This window comes from Bactrocera dorsalis, chromosome 4 (assembly GCF_023373825.1).
Source record: "Bactrocera dorsalis isolate Fly_Bdor chromosome 4, ASM2337382v1, whole genome shotgun sequence".
NCBI classification, from domain to species: domain Eukaryota; kingdom Metazoa; phylum Arthropoda; class Insecta; order Diptera; family Tephritidae; genus Bactrocera; species Bactrocera dorsalis.
Genome location: NC_064306.1, coordinates 16,935,570 through 16,961,795, shown reverse-complemented (window position 1 = coordinate 16,961,795; position 26,226 = coordinate 16,935,570). Strand labels below are relative to the sequence as shown.

Sequence of the window (26,226 nt, the reverse complement as noted above, 5' to 3'; positions counted from 1 at the left end):
GAGAGGTCCTTCCCGATCCTGACGGAGCTTTTGGTCCCGCTCAATGTCACTTTACATAACCGAATTAATTTTGCGGGGATACCAAATTCAGACATGGCGACATAAAAACAGCTCCTGTTCATTCTGTCAAAAGCAGCATTAAAATCGACGAACTGGTAGTATGCGTCGATCCTCTTTTTACGGGTCTTTTCAAGATTTGGTGAATGGTGAATATCTGGTCGGTTGTTGATTTACCAGGTCTGAAGCCACACTGATAAGGTCCAATCAGTTTGTTGACGGTGGGCTTTAATCTTTCACACAATACGCTCGATAGAACCTTATACGCGATATTAAGGAGGCTAATCCCACGGTAGTTGGCGCAGATTGTGGGGTCTCCTTTTTTATGGATTGGGCATAGCACACTTAAATTCCAGTCGTTGGGCATGCTTTCGTCCGACCATATTTTACAAAGAAGCTGATGCATGCTCCTTATCAGTTCTTCGCCGCCGTGTTTGAATAGCTCGGCTGGCAATCCATCCGCCCCCGCCGCTTTGTTGTTCTTCAGGCGGGTAATTGCTATTCGAACTTCTTCTTGGTCGGGCAATGGAACGTCTTTTCCATCGTCATCGATTGGGGAATCGGGTTCGTCTTCTCCTGGCGTTGTGTGTTCACTGCCATTCAGCAGGCTGGAGAAGTGTTCCCTCCATAATTTAAGTATGCTCTGGGCATCGGTGACTAGATCACCTTGGGGGTTCTACATGAGTATGCTCCGGTCTTGAAACCTTCTGTAAGCCGCCGCATCTTTTGGTAGAATTTTCGAGCATTACCCCTGTCGGCCAGCTTATCAAGCTCTTCGTACTCACGCATTTCGGCCTCTTTCTTTTTCTGTCTACAAATGCGTCTCGCTTCCCTCTTCAACTCTCGGTATCTATCCCATCCCGCACGTGTTGTGGTCGATCGTAACGTTGCGAGGTAGGCAGCCTGTTTTCTCTCCGCTGCGACACGGCACTCCTCGTCGTACCAGCTGTTCTTTTGCACCTTCCGAAAACCAATGGTTTCGGTTGCAGCTGTACGTAAGGAGTTTGAAATGCCATCCCACAGTTCCCTTATACCGAGTTGTTGACGAGTGCTCTCAGAGAGCAGGAGTGCAAGCCGAGTAGAAAATCGCTCGGCTGTCTGTTGTGATTGCAGCTTCTCGACGTCGAACCTTCCTTGTGTTTGTTGGCGTGCGTTTTTTGCTGCACAGAGGCGGGTGCGAATCTTAGCTGCAACAAGATAGTGGTCCGAGTCGATGTTAGGACCTCGGAGCGCACGCACATCTAAAACACTGGAGACGTGTCTTCCGTCTATCACAACATGATCGATCTGGTTGGTGGTTTTTCGATCCGGAGACAGCCAGGTAGCTTGATGAATCTTCTTATGCTGGAATCTAGTACTACAGATAACCATATTTCGGGCCCCGGCGAAGTCGATCAGCCTCAACCCATTTGGGGATGTTTCCTCGTGGAGGCTGAATTTACCGACCGTAGTGCCAAAGATACCTTCTTTGCCCACCCTGGCGTTGAAGTCGCCAAGCACGATTTTGACATCGTGGCGGGGGCAGCTCTCAAAAGCGAGCTCCAAGCGCTCATAAAAGTCATCTTTGGTCACATCGTCCTTCTCTTCCGTCGGGGCGTGGGCGCAAATCAGCGATATGTTGAAGAACCTCGCTTTGATGCGAATTGTGAATGATAGATAGAATGAATGATAGTACTCGGCGACGGAGTCTCTCTCCCACCACGAATCCAACACCAAACTTGCGCTCCTTTATATGGCCACTGTAGTAAATGCCACAAGGACCTACTCGTCTTTGTCCTTGTCCCGTCCATCGCATTTCTTGGACGGCGGTGATGTCAGCCTTTATTTTCACGAGGACATCAACCAGCTGGGCAGCGGCACCTTCCCAATTAAGGGACCGGACATTCCAGGTGCATGCCCTCAATTCGTAGTCCTTATTTCGTTTTCCATGGTCGTCATCAAAAGGGGGTCTCTCATCCGAGGCTGGTTGTTGCTATTCGCTGGGGTTGTTTTTTTACGTGGCGGGTCCCAAACCCAGCGCACAACCCTATGTAGGGGATATTTCGCCTTCTCACGTTAGCTCGCCTTCAAACGGATGTTCTTAGGCTACCCAGAGGATACTTGGTCAAAGACCGGAAGTCGTGAGCTGCTTGAGTCATATGTAAAAGAATCGTTTCTGGCCACTCCCAAGTGAATGGCGATCAGAGAACTTTCCTCACTTGCGTGAACTTCTACATATGACTCCATCCTTCAGGGATGTTACACGATGATAATACACCATCGCATCGAGCTACGATTGTGATCGAATTTAAAGCTAAAAATGCAATGAATATCAGATCAAACACCATGTTCACCAGATTTGGCTCCGTGTGATTTTTTTTGGTTCCCGTTTTCAGTCGCTAAAGGCCATCCCAAAAAGTGCTTATGAAAAGTGTTTCAAGGATTGGAAATATCGTTGGCATAAGTGAATTACATCTGATGGGAATTATTTTAAAGGCGCCAAAATAAATATTGATGAATGATTAAATATTTTGCGTATTATTTTAAATTTCCGGGTACTTTTTTCTCACAATGTTATACATATATGTAGTGCATATGTACATACAAAACGTTCTTACATAAAATATTAAATTTTATCAAAGTATTTACTTCAATTCATCTTAAATTCAAATGTCAATAAATAAAAATTTAAATTTAAACGTTCGGAATATCTAGGCTCTGCTTACGAGAAAACGCAAATTAATTGTCATCGAAGTGACCTAACGACAAGTTATTACATACTAGTTTCAGAAAAAACAATCACATGTTAGTTTAAATTTGCTTGTTGAGAAACTTTATATTTTTTGTTTTACTTGAATAAACTAATACTAGGTTGTCAAATATTCCGCCTTTTTGTCTTTTGAATTTCGCGGCTCTGTATAAAGGTCTTGACATAACGTAAAAAATGACGCTATGCATGATTAGTTTGGATATGGCGTTCAATAGTTATAGACGTGTAAACATGGAGTTCACTAACGCAGAAATTCACGCTATTTTAAAGTTTTCCTTCGTTAAAGGCAAATCCGCTAGAGAAGCGTTCTGTGAGGTTAATGGTGTTTTCTATCACTTCGAATTGCGGAGGAATGGTTTCGCCAAATCAGAGCGGGTGAAAACGACACCATGGAGAAGCCAGGCGGCGGAAGACCTGTGACGACGAATACCGATCAAATCATGGACACACAAAAAGCTTAATGTTTGGGTTCAGCATGTTTTGACGCAAAAAACCTTCTAGACCGAATCAACGCATGCGATATGCTGCTGAAACGGAATGAACTAGACCCATTTTTGAAGCGGATGGTGACTGGCCAGGAAGTTTGCTGCTCCAGCCAGACGCTTAAATCTACCATCTACTGCGAACAACTGGACCGCTTGAAGCAAGCGATCGACCAGAAACGTCCAGAATTTTCCAACAGGAAGGGTGTAATGTTCCACCAGGACAACGCCAGACCACACACTTCGTTCATGACTCGTTAAAAGCTACGGGAGCTCGGATGGGAGGTTTTATCGCATCCTATATCCCTGACATAGCGCCTGTTCTTGTCCATGGCGAACGCCCTTGTTGGTGTAAAGTTGAACTCAAAAGAGATGAAAAGCGGCTGTCCGCAAATAAGGAGGTGGGCTTTTACGCTTTTACGACGGGGGTACTATGAAATAGCGGAAGGGAGATATTTGACAAGCTTATATTTCAAACATATATAATTACATCTAATTTTATATCGCAGTATGAGCATATATTTCATAAATTACCTGTCGCGAGCAAACTGCAAGATCCAAGAAACACGAAGTCCGAAAGTAATTTATTGTGACACTGGTGAGTCTGAAATTAGAAATTAGTTAGAAAGTAAGCATAAATGAAAATCTGTTTGGTATTTTTGGAATAGTATCTTCCGAAAAACAGAGATGTTAAGTTGTTTTTAGTAATGACTGCTTACATATAAAAGTACATTCCGCAATTGATCAAATTAATGTACTTACACTAGACATTAAATGACAGTATAAATATATTACATCATACTTACTTGCAACCTCAGAGCATTCATTTACTTTCTACATTTTCGCTTCAGAATAAATTCATAAAACATATCATGAAGATACATCATTATGTAAATAAACCGTTGGAGTAAAATGTGTACTTATTACTTATTTACTACTGTGGTAAGAATTTTTAAGTTTTCATGCGAAATATCATTCTTCGAAATATTTTTTTTTCTAGGTTGGAGTGAAGTTATTCAACAAAGAAATTACATGAAATTTTGTGTGCGGAATCGTTCAGAATGTTGGAAAAGGTCTTCCGTGATAATTATTTGTCACGAGCAAGTGTTTTTGTTACTCAAAGGGGGTCGAGAAGGCGTTGACGACGAACCACGTCCAAGACGGCATCAACTGATGATCAACGCGTCAATAAAATAAAGAAATTGGAGCTTCGATTAATACTCAGGGATCATGCTGGCATCATTAAGCCATCGGAATGATCAATTAAAAGATTTTGGCCTAAGAAAAATTAAAGCAAGATTGGTTGCAAAATTCATCACTTTTTTTTTGAAAAACAGAGTCGCATTGAGTCGCAGATTGTCAAGAAACGTATTATTACTGGTGATGCGTGTTGGATCTATTACGACTCGGAAACAGACGATCAATAAGAAAAATATCGTGGCAAAGGTGAGACGAAGCCGAAAAAACATGTAAGAGCAGGTCAAAAATCAGGGTTGTGTGAACAGTTTTTATACTGTTGCAACTAGTTGTAGTGACGAGAGAAGTTCAAATCCGGTTGACTGTCTGTCTGTCCGCCCGTCCGTGCAAGCTGTATCTTGAGTAAAAATTTAGATTTCAGACTAAAACTTGATATGTGGATTCCTTAGTACAAAAAAAATTACGAGTTCATAGATGGGCGTAATCGGACCAGTGCCACGCCCATAAATCGCCATTAAACGAAAATATATAAAATGCAAATGTAAGGGGAACATGTGAGCTATTTTTTTTTTGAAAAAGTGAGCGTGGCTCCGCCCTCTAACAAGTTTAATGTAAATATCTCCATACATACAGCACATACACCATATATACAGCAGATCTTCCAACAGCTAATAATGTATTAACATCAACTTTTGCGGATGACACAGCTTTAGTGAGCCGTAACAAAAACCACATAAATTTTGTCATAACATTGTCAATAAATTATAAAAAATATAAGGAAGATAGCCAGGCGTTTTGTGAACATTTAAAAAAAAAAATTGACAAATTCGGTTGAGTAGTTCGCCCGGAATCATGTCCGCTAGTTTAAAAAAGTGTGTTTTGAGAAAAACGCGTTTAAAGTTTGAGGTACTGAAAAAGCATACAAAGATGGACATAAACGTTGAAAAATTCACATAACCCTAATTATTATTTGTGGGCACTTGAAGGGACCATAGGAAACAACCGCTTTTACGCTATATTTGGGTGCCATCTGGTTTGCGACGTCGACACCAAATTTTGTTTTATTATAAAAAGTAATAGTCGCTGAAACACATTTCTATTGTTTTCTATTTCTATATTTTTGTGTCTGGTGCTTAAAATGAGGTCTTTTACTATCGTATTCAGTCTTGAACGACTCTTCGCGGAGGGACCTGTCCTTCTGTAGAGTAGTGTGAAGAATGAGAATTCTTCAGATTAGCCTTCAACATACAAAGGTACTAATCTCAGGGGATTATTATTGAGGAAGACATTGGCTAAGACGTCGCGAAGAGGAACGGGCTTAATCATCGGATCCAATCCCCGACACTCAATCTGCGGCAGCACGGATATTAATCAGAGAGGTGAGGCAATTTTCCGATTTACTGTAAGTGAAAATCCTTTTATTTGTGATAGGGGAAACTCTCCTACTTTTGTGTAATATGTAAAAAAAACTCCCCCGATATACCATAGAACTTTAATAAATCAAAGCATCTGGGAGCCGGTTATCCAACAATCTTCACCGGGTTTTCCGCTGTCATAAGATCTTTTTGGCTTAAGGTCGATCACGAGAAATCCAGTGACTCCTTTGTCCTCAGTAAGGCTAACCACTCCTTGGTTGTGGGAATTATAACAGTTCATTGCCCTCTCTGTAAAGTTGAGAATCTAACTGCCAAAGAAGCTGAATGGAAGAAGGCGAGAATCATCTCACCATTTCAGATGTTCCATTGCACTGGTGGGAAAAGAAATTAAATGCCTAAGCAAATATGTATTGGCATCCATGTGCTTTGTCGGACTATATAATCAGTTGCGAATTCAGAGTGGGGAAATAGGGGACGATTGAAGCTCAAAGGTGAACTTGATATCTGGCAGTGCCATTGGGGGCAGAAGCAAAAGTCAAAAGGCAACAAGTTACCGACTACTACATTGGAAACGTTGAAGAACTGCGTTGTAGATCTATACCCCAAACTTTTTTCGCATATTCTGCACACTTTCCTTGACGAATGTAAGCTTTGAACGCTCTTTTTCGACACTTCGCCGCATAAAAACGTGGCTGAGGACGAACATGCTTCAAGATGGATTGATCGGCCTGGCATGGCTGCACACGCATCATGACATTGAAGTCACTGCAGAAGAAGTTCTCGAAAGATTCTCAAAGCTTGACCTACATCGTTTTGTTTTGTGAAGTTTTTCTATTCAATACACGAACTGACAACAATATTTTAGTACATTGCAATAAAGTATGTCACCCGCAAGGTTACGATTTATAATGTGTTTTTCTATTTAGTAGGAATTCATATAATATTAGAAGTTCGAATTGAAATTTTTCCTCCTGTAGTTAATATAATAATCTTCATGTTTCAAGTAAATTTTCATTACAACTTTAAGAGCCAATATATCCTGTTTTGTTTGGCTTGTTAAAATAATTAAGTTGGTTTTCAACTAATATACATACATACATACAAATACTATTACTTACAAAAAATGGTCGATTGTTTTGCGTTGCAGTACCAGCTTGCCATAAACTCAAATTTCCATCTCCGTCTCCAATGCCGAATTTATTTCCTTGCTCAGAAAATCTACATCGCGTCACTTTTGCAAAGGTACCTGACTGTCGCGGTGAACATACCGGTTGTTGGTGACCCCATTCCCATATTTGAACTGAACCATCTTGACCTCCGGTAAGATACAGAGGAAGTAATGGATGGGAACTCATCCGTTTTACATTTTCAATTTTATGGCGCAGTATCTGAAAAAAAGTTTATCGTTTAAAATTCATATTTATAAATATTCTTCATTTATATAATCTCGTCATTATTGGATTTTTCTAAACTCTTTCATATTATCTTCGTATACACATACATGTGTGTGTATATGTATATCAACGCGTTTATGAACTTTTCCACATTCTACAAATATTAAAAAAATAAATTATTCAATTCGAGTATGTAAAGCAAACCCTATTCACTGTGTCAATTAATACCATCGTACGTTCTCATCTTGTGCCTAGTTTTTCTACGCGAAGAATAAATATAGTACATAAATATGGCAGGCTCATCATTTTGCTAAAAGATTTAAGCCAACTATTATAATACTCCCTCCCTGTTGTCCTGCCAAAACGCTGGCACAATAGAATTCTGAATAATAAAAATTTCAAAAGACTCACCAATGAGGTACCTCGGCCTGACTGCGAAGCGGACGGGAAATTAACAGATGATTCGGAGTTTATTGCAGAATTATGTTGGTTCCTAAGGTTAGCGATATAAAGATTAAAAATGTGTATAATACTAAGGTATACAAGCATATATACATATTTAAAAATATATATAAATTTATTTATATAAATATAAATAAAAATATTACTACATTATTTCGGAAAATTGCAACTGTTAACTTCATCAAAAGTCGTGATTCAATGATATAATGTGTTACAAGAGAGTGTGTATGAAAAAAATTTTAGGTTTACATTTTACATAACATTATCACTCAAAAAACACATTGTATTGGGTGGAATGCTTAAAAATACAATTTTTATTAAAAAAAAATATTGAATTAAAAAATATGTTTTTATATATATTCTTTCTTATGATCTCTTAATTGCTTAAATGCATGGATTTAACTATGATTATATACTCACTGTTCTTGAGTTTGAATAACCAAAAATCCAGTAGATGACAAGGGTTCTGCTTCCTTAGACAACACATCATAATCACATTCGTCTTCGTACCAATTTGGGGATTCTAATAACATCGTAATGTCTAATTCTTGTATTTCCCTTGGACTGGCTAAGGAAATCATCCCAGAAGAATTATTGTTTAAGCAAAATGATAATAAAGCTTCATGATCCTTATGGATTACTCTTATATGATCGGATTCGTCGCTTTCATTTACTGATCCTACAAAATGCAGATGCAATTTTAAGATCAATAAATCTTGTTCACAAGAGAATGATAAGCATTTATAGAGTTCAGTTGGATATAATTTTCATGAAAAGTAATGGCAATGGTTATCAGATGAAAGTGGTTGGAAAAAATAAGTGTAATATGTTAGCTGTGGAATCAGCAAAATTGCTTAGAGTGTAACGAACATATTTAAAAAAAATGAGAGTGACAATTAATAATAATATGATTCTATATGAGGAATGTGTGTATGAATGAATACACAAAATCCGAAAAGGCTTTAAAAATATCATAGTAAAAACAAAACTGAAAAAATTTAGTATAAGTTACCCGACTCTAATTTAAAATCGACATTATCACGAGTCATCGTACGATAATCTAGTTTCTTTCCAAAAACTGCTTTAATAAAAACTTCCTGTGCTTGTTCCTGCCTAACTAAGTAATTCCACAATCTTCGAATAGGCCCAGTAGATGAATTAACGAGGAACGGCGTATTATCTTTGTTTAAAAGCGAACGATATCTGTGTAATGCTGGCCCCTGTCCGCTGCTTTCGACAAAACAACCTATAAATAAAAGTCAGAAAAGGTGAAAACCAAATAATATATAATCTCAAGTACATAAAAATTACAAATATTAAAAATTTAACACATAAGTAAAATTTTATCTCTATGAAAATAATTATCCATAACAAGAATGTAAAAAATGAATCCTGAAAGTATTGTAGATCCTGATATATGTATTATAAATAAAGATACTAATTAGGACCTAGTGCGAGAGCGTAAAAAGGAAATTTATGGGAAAATAAACTACTGTATTAATTGTTTAAAATGTCATTAATGTTTTATGGATACACCGTACATTTAGGCAAAATGTTATAACTAATCTTTTTGCAGGAGTTATGCTTTTGCGGTAGTTTGTATTTTGCTTAAAAAATATATGTTTTATTAAATACAGCAAATATTCGAATGCTGACACCTGCATCCTTGTGAAATTTCGAAATTTTCTCAGATGCATTCTCAGTTCAGAATGTGTAATAATATTTTCTCAATCACACTTCTGGTTGTACGGATGCACTCACCATTTTCGTTTATTCAATTATTGAAAATATTCGTTTCCTCCTTTCTTTGTTTTATTTCAATGAACACCAAGCGAGACAAAAAGACAAAATGTCGTATTGTGCTTCGCTTGGTGTGGGTTGGAGCACAAGATGTTTTTGTGTCTTATTAGCCAAAGACGTTTTTGACTAATCGGGTGTGGGGTCAGCCTAAGAGGATTTCGAAAAAAAAATCTAAATGGCGTCCACTAAGATATGTTGAAAATGAGTGTTGCGTTTTTTTTTTCATACATTAATATCTCCCACACTTTTTGTTCGATTTTGACAAAATTTACAACAGAATTAATTTAAAATACGTAGTTTCATTTAGTTTAATTTTTAAAATGTTAAAACCAAAAACACTTTTCAAAATTTTTATTAAAGAAGTTCAAAAAATATTTCGAGTTTTTCTAATAAACAATTATAATTATTGTCGACATAACTAAGTAACAATCATCATTTGGAAAGTAATTACCTGGTATAAAGTCTTCAGGCGGCGGTCCTTTGGTTATCAATAGATTTATTGCAAAATCTTGCCATCGTCTAAGAGTCCGCAAAAGTTCATGTGATAAGGGACTCAAAACTGGTAGATCTAATAAAAAACATAAAATTTGCATAGATTAAAGCCGGGACATACCTTTAAGTCATGGCAAAACTTTATAGTTTACTTTACTTAATTTAAATTACAGGACTTAGACTCACCTAGTTTCATTAGTATATTTTGTTCATATCTTAGATATTTATATTAAAATCAACCTAATTAACTCAAATGAGATATACCTCAACCAAAGTCGCTAAATTTAATATGTATATAGCGGGAATAAATTTATTAAGGATAAAGAACTTTGACAACGGTCCAGACCGATTACATATCATTGGAACATAAACATTTTAAAGATGGCTGGGAATTGAAAAATCCGTAAATCAAATGTCTGGGCTGGTGGCATTAAGTTTTGACATTACTCAAGTACCATATGCTGGGGCAGATGCTTCCATGCAATTTTAAGAAGGTAACTCAGACACTGATCGACATATTTGACATAAAGTCTTCTAGAATAACGGTAATCATTATATAGAATAGGGTTGCGAATTTTTCTATTGAATCATTTTGCATAAAAAAATTTTTTCGTTTTTTTAATCCAGATGTTGGGACTAAAAACTTTATTTTTGTTTTTAAAGAATATAATTATAAATTTATTTTTTATTTTTTATCTTATTGTTTAATATGAATTTTCGTAAAAGCAAAAAATATATATTTTTTAATCTGGTAAATGAGCTTAAATCATATATTTATTATTTGTTATCGCGTATTTGGGATTACAAAAAATATTTAATTCAAATGTTAATGGAGACAATGATATATGTATGCTTTCTAAGCTTGTTTAAGACTTCACATATTGACTGATATATACAGTTTGAAAACAATGTGAAGTTCCAAAATCATTATATAAATTGCACTGGGACTAGGGAAATTTTGAACAGATTTTACCTCGAAAGTATAAAAATTCATAATTAATTAATAGTTTATCAAACCTCTTACTGTGATCTTTTACATACATATATGTATACATACCTTGGATTTCTATACCAGCTACATTTACAAATTCTTGAATTTTAGAAGAAACTAATTGAAGAACCGCTAATCGTAATATACTCCAAGAATATGAAGAAGGATTTAGATGTTCCGTATTGCACTTTGGCTGTTGATAATTCATTTTAGAGTTATTCATTTCCGTAGGATCATCATCATCTTCATCTTCATTATCACTTTCTAAAGGATCATCAGTATCGTAGTCGTCTTCATCTTAAAATAATTAAAACATACAAAATGTATTTATATATGCAGAACGAATAACAAAAACTAGTACTCAGTTATCTATGCTTAAGTAGTAAATTTTAAAACTCTCGCTCCATTGACAGATATAGGGCACAACTCTTATTTGAATTAATAGAACACCAATTAAAAACTTTCTCAGCAACAAATTTCGAAAGGTTGTACTTAGATTATAATTTTACACTTAATTAAGTAGATATCTATATAATAAAATGAGTTTTACATTTTTTAAAGTTCTTTCAAACCGAAATATTTTATTAGGCGTTTAGTCCGTTGTTTCTTTCTGAACAATTGACAAAAACTGTTTCCATGACATCGAAATCCAATAAAAATTTTGTTTCCAACATCAAACTTATAAAAAAATTATTCTAGAACTTTTTTTTTGATCAAAGTCTGCAAAATATTTTCTATTAATATATGTATGTACAAACATATAATTCGATATTTTAGTTGATTAAGTAACGAAATGGAAATGACACCTTGAATGTTTCAATAATAATAATTCTACCTAAATTTTAATAACAATAATTTATTTACAAAAATATATTTAATTCGCTAATTAAAAAAAAAAAACAATAAAATATAAGAAGTGGTAAACTCTACAACAAAACCAAAGTTATTCCAATCTCAAACAAGTTATTTCAAAATCAAAATCGGTTACAACAAAGGTTAAAAAAATTTAATATATAAAAATGCTTACCATTAGTATTGATAGGTTTCAAGAGAAAATATGACAACATAGACATTTCTGGAGGAACAAATTGTTCTCGATAAGTTGGCTTGTCTTCTTTCATATTTGTTGAAGTACTACTGTGGCTGAATGTGCCAAGTAGTTTCATGTTGAGTTTAACACGTTGTTTGGTGATGGAAGTGACTGTGTTCCAAACACCACTTTCATCGGTTCTATCCTCAGAACCGTTGGATTGCGATTGATTCGGAGTCGTAGTTTCGTTGCGTAAAGTTGCTTTTCTCAATAACTTTTTCATTCCACCTCCGAATATGGTCGCCCAAGTTTCTGTCGAAAATTTTTGGCCAACAAGTCTATATAGCAAGCGACAGTCACAAGTGGCCATGGAATATATTAAGAGCGACATAAAGGTAGCAATAAATGACTCAAGTAGTAGAACGTTTAATTTTGGAATGTCTTCATCTTTCTCTCGTGCTAACAATGCTCTTAAATTTGTAACCCCAGGCCACTTCGCCGGGGAAGTACAAACATCTGTTGACTCATCGCACGAATATTTTCTTCTCTTATTATATGCATTGCTATTGCCAATTAAATGTGAACATTCGAAAAGTGAATTCAATTTAGCAATGTTTTCAATACCAGGGCTTTGAAATCCATTTAATGTTGAGTTGCGATGAACAACAAAACTTTCCGAGTCACATAAAGATTGATAAATACAAGAGGATAGTGCAATTGATAAATCTCTGAGAATGAAGATTTCGCAAAAAGAGTTCGCTGCAACTCCAGGTAATGGTGAAATTTTAATGATAGTCTGAAGCATATCCACCGTTTGAGACTGAAAAGATAAAGGATACAAATTTAGTTATTATAACCGAAGCCTACTGATTTATTGTTTTACTTTTAACATAATTGGCATATCATCATGACTATCCTATCTTTTTAACCCCATAGAAAAGGTGACGCATAATTTTTACATAAGTAAATATATAAAATGTGTATAAACATAAAATATGTTCATATAAATAATAATACTGGTGAGTTCTAGCTATAAAAAAACACGTTAAAAATACAAACTACGAATTCAATAACATTTAAGAATAATTTTAGTTATATTTATATATGTACATCTATACACAGTTTTATTTTTTCAATATACGCGACATGTTGTTACAGAGTATAATAGCTTGTTCACCCATCACCTAAAACTAATCGATAAAGAGGGTTATATATTTATAAATGATCAGAGTGATGAGACGACTTGAAATCCGGATGTCTGTCTATCCAACCGACCATCCGTATGTCTGTGCAAGCTGTAACTTAAGTAACAACTGATATATTGTAATGAAACTTGGCACACACACAAAATGTCGTTAGGCGAAAATATATAATATAACTGAAGTTTGAACATGGATACACCGGCGAACTTGCTCAGAAGAATGAGAATACTGTCTTATGTGCCGGAAAGGGGATGATCACCGTTTTTATCGACTATGCTTCCTATGCTTCTTTTCATTTTGATATTCTCAGTTGATTGAAATATTTTACCAGCGATCCACTTTTTGAGTTTGGGAAGGTGGAAATGGTAACTGAAAGTCGAAGTCGAATTTGGTATACAAGGACCTAGTTCATAGGGTAATTCCTGCACTGTACCGGTCGTACCACAAGTTGACTTTTTTGGTTGTTAATGATTTTAACTAACTCATTCAATGTAATTTTTCGGCCGTTATACACAATTTCACAAACTTTTGCAATTTTTTCTGACATTATTACTTCTTGTGACCTGCACCTACCTACGGTTCTTCACTACCCCGAATATTAAAAAAAAAAATTACTCAAATAATTATTTGTTCTTTCATATTCTAAAAACTTAAGGATATGTTTCAAACTTATTTCCATAAAAAATTATTTTTTAACTCAAGTTAGAAATTACACATATACAGTAACCCTGCTTTGACACTGAAAAATTGCAAAATGCGATGAAGAAAAACTTTTTTACCCAACAATTTCATATTTGATAGCAATTTCAATAGTTTATAGTATAAATACCTGCAAATATTTAATAGGATCAGCGCTGACAGTTTTATTACCCGCCACGCATGCACTTAATAACGGCAAAGTTGTTGGAAATGGAAGTGGACTTAATAGTTGTTGCTGCGTTTTCTCTTGTTGTAGTTCTTGTAAAAGGAGTACTAATTCCATTCTGACAGAAGCAAGACCACCACCACTAGCGCCATGAAGTGAACAATAACTCAGCAACGTTCGTAAAAGTGTTTCGTTACCTTGAGGATGAAACGAGTGTTATACAGTCGCGCTTATACACAACAAACTTACATAATACATATAATATATCTTATCAAAACATTTTACTCCTCTCCTCGACTTTGTACTTTGAAGTTATTTCTAACAAAATATATTAAAACAATGACATAAACATACATACACGCATAGATTAGGATAAAAAAATAATTCTTTTCCGAATGCAAAAAATTTATTTCATCAAATTAGACATAACAACTGGAAAATTATTAGCAATTAGGTATTCTTAACTTTATTCAGTTTGCAAATTTATTGCAAGTTTCTAGTTTTAACAAGTAAGAAAGTGTAAAGTTTGGGTGTAGCCGAGTATTCAAAAAGATTTAAGACGGGAAATGTGTCCAAGAGTTGGTAAAACTTTATATTAAAAACATTTTGCAAATGTTTTCAGTACTCTTTATTGCACTAAATCATGAAAGGTTAACAATCATGTTTGGTATCATATCAACCCTTTGCACTCGAAAGGTGACTATCGCTCACCACTTGCTTTGCTGTGGTAACTCGATACGCGAGACTAACTGTTTCCGTTTACTTTCTTTCATTATCATCTTAAATATGTAAAAATGCATTTAATATTAAAATATAAAAGTTTTATGTGTTACTTTATGTATGTAATCATTTTAAGTTAGATATTAAGTTAGTGGTAAGAAATTACCAAAATATGCTACGAAGCGCTTCGAGTTGCTGGTGCGCCACGCGAAAAAGGTTTCGAGTGCAAAGTGTTAATTTATTTACATACATATATTATAATAACGAAAGTCGCTACTTTCACCCCAGAATACTGAAAAATCCTGTCAGTCACCACACACACATTTCATATTCACCAACATGGGTTGCGCTGCAGCTAAAATTTCATAGTATTATGTATTACTATTTTCATTCATATTCAGCCAGCGAAACCAAAAAATTTACAGCAAGTGTTTTTTACAAATTCATTGTAAACGGTATTGAGTATTGCCTGAATTCCCAGCGGGTATACAGCTAAACAGGGAAACTTTCTAGACATTTTATTAATTTCAAAGCATTCCATTTATAATTAGCTCTTGTAACTCGTTTTCTTTTAAATAAACAAAATTTTTTTTTAATATCGTAAAATTGGCGAACTATAAGAAGATAAGAAGCTTAGAGATCATCTCAGTGTGACCATCAGAAAAATCACTGATTTTCGCAATTTTTTTTAAACGTTGAAGTTAACTAATCGGCCCGATTTTTTATAAATAAATAATTCATTACGAATACAAAATGATTTGTTTATGTTTATTTATTGGGTGTATAATAGTTAAATAAAGTGTTGAAATGACAAACAAAATTTTCAAAAAGATTATTAATCTGTAGGAAAGTCACTATCGCACTATGGAAGCTGTTTTTGATTTTTTGAAATTTGACAAAATGGCGGCGGTTTGAACAAAAAGTATCGAATTTGGACCTTTCTGTAGTGACCGTAATAACTTGAATTTCGATTTCAAATTTTTTTTTAATATTATTTTATTTATTTGATCTGTTTTTTTTTTTTAAGCCTAACAATAAATTATAAAATCTCAAATCTATTTAAAAACTAGACAAGCTTAAGCAATTGATTGAGCTGTTTTGGTGGTACGTTGTTCTTTAATACGCAGGCATATCTCTTCTTTTAAGGCGTGTTTCTTCGCAGGAATGTACCAGGGCATTAGCCCAAGGATTTATATATTTAATTCTGCTATCTTCTACTTCTTTCTTTACCATAGGAATACCAAGGTCTTTATGGATACTGTACCATGTACCATTATGTACCATGGTGAACACGTAATTGTTCGAAGCATTTTCGATTGTCCTTTGTATTATAGGTCGTACCCCACAATTGTATGCCATACAACCAAATCGGCTTTATGACCGCATTATATGTACATATAAAAGCACTTTGTTGTCTAGGCTAAGTTTAAAGTTTTTATAAAAGCCAATTTAAATTTGCAGCTCTAAACTTCATACATGTTATTTTACTAAAGATGTGTTTTCTCCACGTGAGCCCTCTATCTAGGTGAACGCTAAGATATGTTACTTCGTTCGCTTAGGGTCCTAAAATATTGTTTATTTTTACTGCCGGGCACAGGTTGATCTAAGCGGAAACGTAACATGCTTACATTTCTGTTCATTCACATTTATACGCCAGGTCGCTAGCCATTCTTCGACAGAACTTAAATGCTCCGGTAGTATTCTTGATGCTAAAAAGTGGCAATTGTTGTTGAAGTTAATCCATTGTTAGCTGTTGGAAGGTCTGCTGTATATTTGATGTATAGAGTTGGTTCTAAAACGCTGCCCTGTGGTACACCAGCCCTTATCTGTCTTTCATCAGATATGAAATCTCATACTTTCACTACAAATTGTCTATTGTTTAAATAAGACTCCAAAGTTTTATAACGGGTGATTTTTTTGAGGTTAGGATTTTCATGCATTAGTATTTGACAGATCACGTGGGATTTCAGACATGGTGTCAAAGAGAAAGATGCTCAGTATGCTTTGACATTTCATCATGAATAGACTTACTAACGAGCAACGCTTGCAAATCATTGAATTTTATTACCAAAATCAGTGTTCGGTTCGAAATGTGAAAATCCGCTTTTTTATCGACAAATTTTGTTCAGCGATGAGGCTCATTTCTGGTTGAATGGCTACGTAAATAAGCAAAATTGCCGCATTTGGGGTGAAGAGCAACCAGAAGCCGTTCAAGAACTGCCCATGCATCCCGAAAAATGCACTGTTTGGTGTGGTTTGTACGCTGGTGGAATCATTGGACCGTATTTTTTCAAAGATGCTGTTGGACGCAACGTTACGGTGAATGGCGATCGCTATCGTTCGATGCTAACAAACTTTTTGTTGCCAAAAATGGAAGAACTGAACTTGGTTGACATGTGGTTTCAACAAGATGGCGCTACATGCCACACAGCTCGCGATTCTATGGCCATTTTGAGGGAAAACTTCGGACAACAATTCATCTCAAGAAATGGACCCGTAAGTTGGCCACCAAGATCATGCGATTTAACGCCTTTAGACTATTTTTTGTGGGGCTACGTCAAGTCTAAAGTCTACAGAAATAAGCCAGCAACTATTCCAGCTTTGGAAGACAACATTTCCGAAGAAATTCGGGCTATTCCGGCCGAAATGCTCGAAAAAGTTGCCCAAAATTGGACTTTCCGAATGGACCACCTAAGACGCAGCCGCGGTCAACATTTAAATGAAATAATCTTCAAAAAGTAAATGTCATGAACCAATCTAACGTTTCAAATAAAGAACCGATGAGATTTTGCAAATTTTATGCGTTTTTTTTTAAAAAAAAGTTATCAAGCTCTTAAAAAATCACCCTTTACAATTCTAAAGGTATAATTTTTTTAATCTTATATAAAAGGCCTTCGTGCCACAACTTATCAAACGCCTCAGCTACATCTAGAAATATTGCTGAACAGTACTCCCTGTGCTCAAATTCTTTCCTTATCTCGTTAGTAATTCTGTTTACTTGCTCTATTGTGCCATGTTTCGCACGAAATCCGAATTGATGCATTGGTATTGTATTATTTTCGTGTAGGAAAGGAGGCATCTTTGATAGTAATACTTTTTCAAATACTTTTGAAAGACAGGGTAGAAGACTGATTGGTCTGTACGAAGACGGCTGTGTTAAGTCTTTCCCAGGTTTATGTATCAAGACAATCTGCAACTTTTTCCATTAAATTGGGTAGTATCCGGATCTAAGAATTGCATTGGGAAGCAATTAGCATTTTTGGGGAAACATTATAATGTCCTGGCGACATTTTTGGATTAAGTTCTTTGATGATACCAATAATTTCAGAAGGTGAAATCTTAAGAGACTCAAGCGACTCTTTAGCTGTGTTGGGTAAGATTGACAGCTTAAAGTTGTTTTTTGGCAAAATAGTTGAAATACCTTTTCTAGGTGATTTGCAAAGCAATTAGCCTTTTCCTCGTCACTTCGAGCCCAATTTCCACCCAAGTCTCGTATAGGCATGTTGGAGCCAGTTGGTGGCTTCATGGACTTTTGAGCTTTCCAAAAGGAATTTTGCTTGTTTCAATTTGGACACAGCTTCTTTATTTCGGTGTTCAATTCTTCCTCACGTTTAAGCGCTTTTTTTAATTTACGTACAGCAGATTTTAATTGAAGCTGAGTGGAAGGGGAACGATTTATCTGTCATTCACGTCTTGCACGCCTTTTTTCATTTACAAGCTTTTCTATTTCACTATTTGTAATTTTTCTGGGTGTTTCTAATACAGCTGCGCAGGTTATTATATCATTGACTTCTCTTATGCTTTCGTCAATATCTCTTCCTATATTTATTTTGTATTCAATATTAATGTGGGTACTCACGTTTTTTTAAATTTTTGCCAATTCGTTTTATAAGGAGTTAGACCCACTTTTGGATTAACGAATATGGGTTGTTCACATAACTTTGTTAGTACAGGAGAGTGATCAGAAGATAGATCAGTACAGTATCAGCTGTTATGTGCGATTTATCTATATTTTTGATTACAGCAAAGTCAATTAAATCTGGTATTTTCTTACGATCACTAAGCCAATATGTCGGCTTACCGGGAGATATTATTTCAAAGGTTATTGTGTCCATTTATAATAGTGCGATACAGTTGCCGTCCTTTCGGATTAATTAGTCGTGAGCCCCAATACGTGTGTTTTGCAGTTCAATCTCCACCTGCTAGAAATATATGGCCTAGTCTTCAAAAAAAGTCTTTAAATTGAATGTCTATAATTTTAAATCGAGGCGGGCAGTATATGACCGCCAGGTTTAAGTCCCAGCAGCGATTTTTTATAGTTATTGCTGTAGCTTGTAATTGCGCTGTGGCATAAGATTCTAATGCGTGGTGATTTAACCGTTTTCTAACCAACACTGTTGTTCCTCCATGCGCCTTTCCATCTGGGTGATTTGTAACATATATTTTAAATCCCGGTATAAAGATATTGTTTTTTTTCGTAAGATGAGTTTCTGACAACATCCAGAAATCTAATAAGTTCCAATTTATGTTGGTTAACACCATTAGCATTCCATAAACAAATGTTCAATACACTAATTTTTTACTTAAAAAAGTTTGCAACATTTGGTTTTGTGATTTAATTATCTCTTGAATCATATTTTGCATTGAAGCCATAAATTGTGTGACATTGGGTAAGGTTTAATATCATAATTTCAACGCTTCGATTTACTGGTTTTGAAAGATGGACGGGGATTTTAATATTTACATCAGGATGAATATTCAGCACTTGGTTACGACGTGCTTGAATGCCCTATGACAACTTCGATTTCAAATCTTTATATACAGGGCAACCCCTGTAGTTAGCAGTGTGATTTCCTCTACAATTGCTGCATTTTTTATTTAAATGCTCTTTTGCAATATGCTTTCGTGTGTCCAGACTCTTGGCAGTTTGTACATTGTACTGGACCGTTTCCACCACCTTCTTCCAGTGCTTCTTTCACATCGATAGTGTACCGAAGACTCTATACCTTTTATGAAAACAACTAGGCCTTTTGAGCTCTTCAGATTGTATGAGTAGTAATTCTTGTTATTGTTTGACAAGTACTTTACAATATCCATGAAACTTTTTTCAGCGTATGATTGAATTTTTATTTCATCTATGTTACCTTTTTCATAGGCACAATATGAAAATTGTTTGTGCCTATTAAATTGCTTAGTTTGGATACAAGTGCATTTGAGCTACGCTCACGCAAATAGATTAGAGGGTGTTTGGCATTGACAACTGTGGTGGTACCCTTCGCATCGTCGTCTGAACTCTTGCTTAGTAAGCAAATCTGTTACCATTTAAAACTTCCGTTTTATTCATATTTGATGTGTCGACCTTTTTTTAATGGTACATTCTCACCTTGCGTTATGTTATTCTTCGCTGCCTGCGTGCTTGCTGGTACCTGCTTAGTTGTCGGTGTGGTCACGTTTGTTGCTGACCGTTGTTGACTGCCGTTCTCTGCTGCTTTTGTATTTTGTACGCCCTGCTTATGGTTCTGCTCAGTTGTTCGCTGCTATGAGTCATCCTTCACACCGTTGCCTTGTTTCTCGAAAATTTCACACTGAGACGATCTCTTAAGAGACGACCGTTCTAACTTAAGAATAAGTTTACAAGACTGATTTAAAAACGTAGCCGAGATTAAAGCACAGTCGCAGAATTATTTTAGTAAATTGTCTTAACGGGATGGGAAAGATAAGAAAAAACCCTGTAAAAAACCCACTCGTGACCAGAAAAATGAAAGAAAAGCGTAAACAAAATAGCTTCCACTAAGGATGTAAAACCGTGGAACTACGTTTCTACTTGAATCAATTAAAAGAAAAGAATCTTAAAAAGAATGTTTTATTATTCCGATTGCTTGATTGGCATTTTCCGTACCTAACACTTTTAAAAATAAAATCCCAGTTTAAATTCTGTGCTCAACGAATGGTTTCATTCATTCATTGGCATGTTGGCCGACTATATATTTTTATATCCTAAACAAGTTATATTAAGTTTGCCACGATGTTCGCAAAATCCAGAAGGGAACGTCGGAGACTCTATAAAATATGTATGTAAAAGATCAGTGTGATGAATTGAGTCGATTTCGCTATGTCCATCTGCCCATATGTCTATATACACGAGATACCAATAAACAAATTAGAGAATGTCCTATTCTCTCGATATCGGCGAATCGAAGGTCTAAAGCATGTAGCTGTCATACAAACCCTCCGCTCAAAATCAAGTTCTTTTAAGGGAAACTTAAACCTGTGAAGGGTATTATAGCTTCGATGCTGGTAGAGAATGGGCTATCCTTTTTGTGATATAGTAAAAAGTAAATATAAGTCATAACTTCTTACGCTGAATGCTTATTAGATTTCAGTATATAATCGCGTATGCGCAAAATGTTCTACGGATCAACTAGGTAACTTCGTTAGAGAAACTCCCGGTTTAAAGCTATTGATTTTTAAGGCCAAGTTTAAATAATCTGAATGATCGATTATATGGGAGATATGTGATATAGTTTTCCGATCTGGTCGATTCCGACAAATGAAAAATAGAATATCAAAATGCACCTTTGCATTAAAGGTCATTCGGATACTGAGAACAAATTTTAAGATACCTTAAAAACTTTGCCATAAAAATACAGGATTTTTCCGTTTTTTTTGACGGCTCTAATGATTATATCTCTATATAACTATAATATTTTTATAAAATCTTAGTCTGAAATATTAAAAAAAGAAAAACTTGGCAAAATAATATCGCAGTAATAAATATTTTAATAAACTAAAAAATGTATTTACCTTTAAGCCATCGCTTTCGTTTAGCAGCTCTAAAAACTTTTGCCTCAAAATCATATTTTTCTTGCATCAAAATTTCATGAAGGGTTGGCTTGTCTGATAACACAAAAGATGTCGAGTTTGGATCTCTTTCCTGTAAAGTAAAAAAGTCACACTTAATTAGCATTTTTAAGAGGATTTCTATAAATATTATTCTCAAAAAAAAAAAAAATGACGATTTTCAAATGATCATTCGATTTCTTAGAAGCTATAGGAAATAATAATCTTATATGTAACTCATATTTGATTCTAAAAGGGCTTTGCAAATTTTTCGTAATGTAAAAATTAAACGTGTTTTTCTAACATTATTATTTTCGAAACTGTTAGACTTAAGCAGTTGCCGAGAAAATGTGTTTTTAATAGAAGTGGGTACCGCAGGCGTGCAAAGGTCAATCTTGTGAATATATTGTGTAAAGCTTTGTTTGTATATATTCCTTAATTTTCCCCGAAAATAATTAATATTTAATCTTGAAAATTCTAACTATATTTAAAAGCGAAAAGTTTACAACATATTCAATACATTATAGTATTCAGTAAATAGCAAAATTAAAAAAGAAGCATACTTACATTCAATATTACATCAGAAATTTGCGTAGTTGACTCCAATTCAAGGGGATCATAATTGCAGTAATTGCAAAGTTGTTTTAGTGCCTCAACTTCTTTCTCTAGCCAGATGTAAAGCTGATAGCGTAATTGACCACCATCAACTTCAAATCCAGTAGCTAATGTCGAAAGTTCTTCCATTAATATTTTTAAGCATGCTACAAATTTAAGTTGCTGTGCCATAATATCTATTTTCACATCTTTTGATGTCTCTAACTGGTTTTTATGTGGAGCTTTGGTTATTGTTATTGGAGTTTTGTTTAAAACAGACTTATCAACTTCCGTATCTTCGGGAGAGTCATCATCGTCCCACTTTATTTCAAATGCGTCTTCTTTTTGTAAGGACGAAACAGGAGAACCCCAATCCATATCATATTTTGTGGCAGAATCAACCACTGGTTCACTCCAATCAATTATACCAGAAGTTATTTGGTCTTCCTTATAAATTTTAGTACTAGTCTCTTCCATAACATTATTTGAATCCATAATTTTCATTGGCAATTTGTTTAGCACTTCTAAAGCTAATGCTGGGCAACCAGCCTTAAAGTGTGCATGGGCCGTTGTAAAATAAAGTTGTCTCTCAATAGGTGTTATTGAATCTTCTAATTGAATTTGTTTATCATTCGATTTTGTTTTTTGATTATCTCCAGAATAACTAAATCCTGATAATACTACATTTGCACATTTCTTCTCTTGTGCAGACAGCGCTAAGCTTTGCCGGACAAGCAATGGATGTGTACGTAAATATATGTAGAAGTTAAAAACATTAGGATTTGTTGCAGAATTTTCAGCTTTTAACATGTCTTCATCTTTGAATGCGACATGATTCATACCAACTCCGTTTAACAATAGTGTATGCAAACTGTCTTGGTATCTCTTTAAAATCCAATAAGTAATCGACCGAAGAAAAGGATCTGGGTGAGCTTTACTTATATCAAATACAGTGTTATCATCGGCAATTCCAAGGACATGTTCTGAGAGTAAACTTCGATAAGTTGATTTGTATGATATTTCAATGTCATCTTCAAATAATCTCGCTATTACTAAAGCAAGCTGAAAGTCTTCTAATTTATTTATGCAAACTTCTATGGCATCATTTAAAGAATTCGCAAGAAGGAAAAATGCAACTGCATGCTCAAAGCGTTGTTTTCCTAAAAGAACAAAAGCATTCTTCAGGGCTGCCTTCCTCCACCGGTCTTCGGAAAAATTATTTGAGAAGAAAGCGGTCATTTTTTCGTCTCGTTTTGATCTAAAAAGACCCCAAACAATCGATTTTTTCTTCATAGCTAAATAAAATATAGCCGCATCTAATGGATCTTGTTTCATTTGATAAGCACTCTTTGCCAGTTTTTCAACGCAACAACGTAAAGTGTTGACATTTTTCAACCAATATCCAACGCCGAGATCTTTCAGTGTAGACCACCTTAGATCGCCTTTTGAATAAGAAGGAATAAGATTTAGAAGCTCCTCTTCACTTTCAGAATGAAAAGCCCACACTATGTTTGAAGTTCCAATGCCTTGTTTTTGAAACAGTGTCCTTTGGTTTAGTGGTAAACAGCGTAAAAGATACGTAAAATGTTTCATAGCAAGTAAAAACCGAAGACCACAATCATCTAAAGATTCGGATATTGCATTCCTTGTTATTTCTTTACCCACATTTTTACCATGATCGGAAGAAAATTTTTCGCTAAAGTCGCTGTTGAAATTTGCAACGGTATCAGCCAGAGCTAATAGATGCATCTGGTCAAGAGAAGACAATCCTGGTAAATGCGTATGAGTAAGCAGACGCGATAACAACTGCCCTTGACGAGAACCGAAATGTGATATACTTAATTTTTCGGGCATGGATAACTTTCTTTCGAATTTACAATGGTCTCCTTCATTCTCAAGAAGATCATCTAAATTGTCCTCCGACTTGTTCATCTCAAAAAGTTCATTATAGTCTTTACCATTTTCCAAAGCGTTCATTCCCTGCCCTGGAAATTCATTATCTGCGTTTAGCAGGACCCAAAGCGGTAATGGAGGTATTGATGTGATTTCAGTATAGTCGAGCATCAATTCTTCTGGAACCTGCAAAAATACGTTAGTGAAAAATAATTAGGATAGTTAAAAAATATACAGAATATCATTGACAATTTAAATTAATCATAAGCCTCATTAGATTGGTAATGTTAAATTTTATTTATATATTATACCTACTACAAACAAGTAAGGATTAGAAAACAAAAACAAATTTTAATAATCGAAAATCGCTTTATTATTTTTTAGGGTATTCTCGATCAGATCTGTATACTTTTGCATGCGTTGGCACCAGTTTTCGAAGCACTTTTGCCACTCAGATTGAGGTATCTCCAAAACATGCCTTCTGAACGCAGCAACCGTCTCATCAGCTGTCGAAAACGTTGGCTTATAGTTTATCTTTTACGTACGGGAATAAAAAGAAGTCATTCGATCCGCAGTCATCTTGATGTTTTGCAATACAAAAATGCAATTGTTTCAGTCGATGTTTAAGAGTGGTCATTATCGTGGTGCTTGGTTTCCTGGCCAAATGTCCAGTTGTTCCAAAAAAAATACACGCAACCATTTGCTTCGAAGTACTTCAACTTTTGTAGAATTCGGGCCATTTTGATGTGATCTACGACCTCGATTGAATACACGATATACTATGACTAAACATGGGTCTTTGAGAAAGCTCCCTTTTTCTTTGGCCGAGATGTATATTTGAAGTTACTGTAAACAACACATATAGCGGTCGTATGTCAAAGCGTTCTGAATATGTATAACATTAAAAATGTCAAACTTTACGACCAAGTTGTCAGTTGCCAGATGGCAACACTATGATTTCCAAATTCCAAAATATAAAAAGCAACCTAAGTATCAAAATATGCATTATTCACGATATCCTGTTACTGATTGTTGACTACGGCTGCCATATGTATTAAAACTGTTCACAGAAATCATAAAATAAACAAAAGGAAATAAAAAATAATGGCGTTAAAAAGCAGGAATAGTGAAGGAGGATGGAGTCATGTGTAGAAGTTCACGCAAGTGAGGAAAGTTCTCTGGTCGTCATTCACTTGGGAGTGGCCAGAAACGATTCTTTTACATATGGCTCAAGTAGCTCACGACTTCCGCTTTTAGACCAAGTATCCTCTGGTCGACTATAAGGCGAGCCAAAGTGAGAAGGCGAAATATCCTCTACACAGGTTTGTGCTTTGATGACAAAGACTGAGGCGAGTAGGTCTTTTTGACATTTACTACAGTGGCCATATAAAGGAGCGCAAGTTTGGTGTGTGATTCGTGGTGGAAGAGAGACTCCGTCGCCGAGTACAATCATTCACTACGGTGAATGAACGTCTAGCCACAATCCGCATCAAAGCGAGGTTTTGCAACATATCGCTGATTTGCGCCCACGACCTGACGGAAGGGAAGCACAATGTGACCAAAGATTCCTTCTATGAGCGCTTTGAGCGCTCCTATGAGAGCTGCCCCCGCCACGATGTCAAAATCGTGCTTGGTGACTTTAACGCCAATGTGGACACAGAAGGTATCTTTGGCACTACGGTCGGTAAATGAAACATCCCCAAAAAAACCACTATCTTGTTGCAGCCAATATTCGCACCCGGCTCTGTGCAGCAAAAAACGCACGTCAGCAAACACAAGGAAGGTTCGACGTCGAGAAGCTGCAATCACAACAGACAGCCGAACGATTTTCTACCAGATATTCACTATGCGCCAAATTTTGGAAAAGACCCGTGAAAGGAGAATCGATACACCCCACCTCTTCGTCGATATCAAAGCTGCTTTCGACAGCACGAAAAGGAGCTACCTTTATGCCGCGATGTCTGAATTTGGTATCCTCGCAAAACTAATACGGCTGTGTAAACTGACGTTGAGCAGCACCAAAAGCTCCGTGAGGATCGGGAATTCGACCCCCCCTGATATTGATATCATCGGCCTCAACAC

The 26,226-nt window shown here is 35.6% G+C and overlaps 2 protein-coding genes across 2 annotated transcripts in view; one reads left to right on the top strand and one right to left on the bottom strand.

The window, feature by feature from the left end:
* LOC105233165 (dmX-like protein 2) overlaps window positions 1-26,226 on the bottom strand; it is a 62,777-nt gene that overhangs the window by 17,079 nt on the left and 19,472 nt on the right. The window contains exons 7-17 of the mRNA XM_049454589.1: window positions 22,225-24,330; window positions 21,622-21,751; window positions 14,062-14,294; window positions 12,028-12,850; window positions 11,067-11,297; window positions 9,969-10,085; window positions 8,730-8,963; window positions 8,138-8,396; window positions 7,667-7,748; window positions 6,980-7,249; window positions 3,823-3,892 (exon numbers count right to left, since the gene is read on the bottom strand). Coding sequence (XP_049310546.1) covers window positions 3,823-3,892; window positions 6,980-7,249; window positions 7,667-7,748; window positions 8,138-8,396; window positions 8,730-8,963; window positions 9,969-10,085; window positions 11,067-11,297; window positions 12,028-12,850; window positions 14,062-14,294; window positions 21,622-21,751; window positions 22,225-24,330 — 4,555 coding nt within the window. The remainder of the gene's footprint in view (window positions 1-3,822; window positions 3,893-6,979; window positions 7,250-7,666; window positions 7,749-8,137; window positions 8,397-8,729; window positions 8,964-9,968; window positions 10,086-11,066; window positions 11,298-12,027; window positions 12,851-14,061; window positions 14,295-21,621; window positions 21,752-22,224; window positions 24,331-26,226) is intronic.
* LOC125778148 (uncharacterized) overlaps window positions 1-26,226 on the top strand; it is a 334,571-nt gene that overhangs the window by 294,233 nt on the left and 14,112 nt on the right. The window lies entirely within an intron of this gene.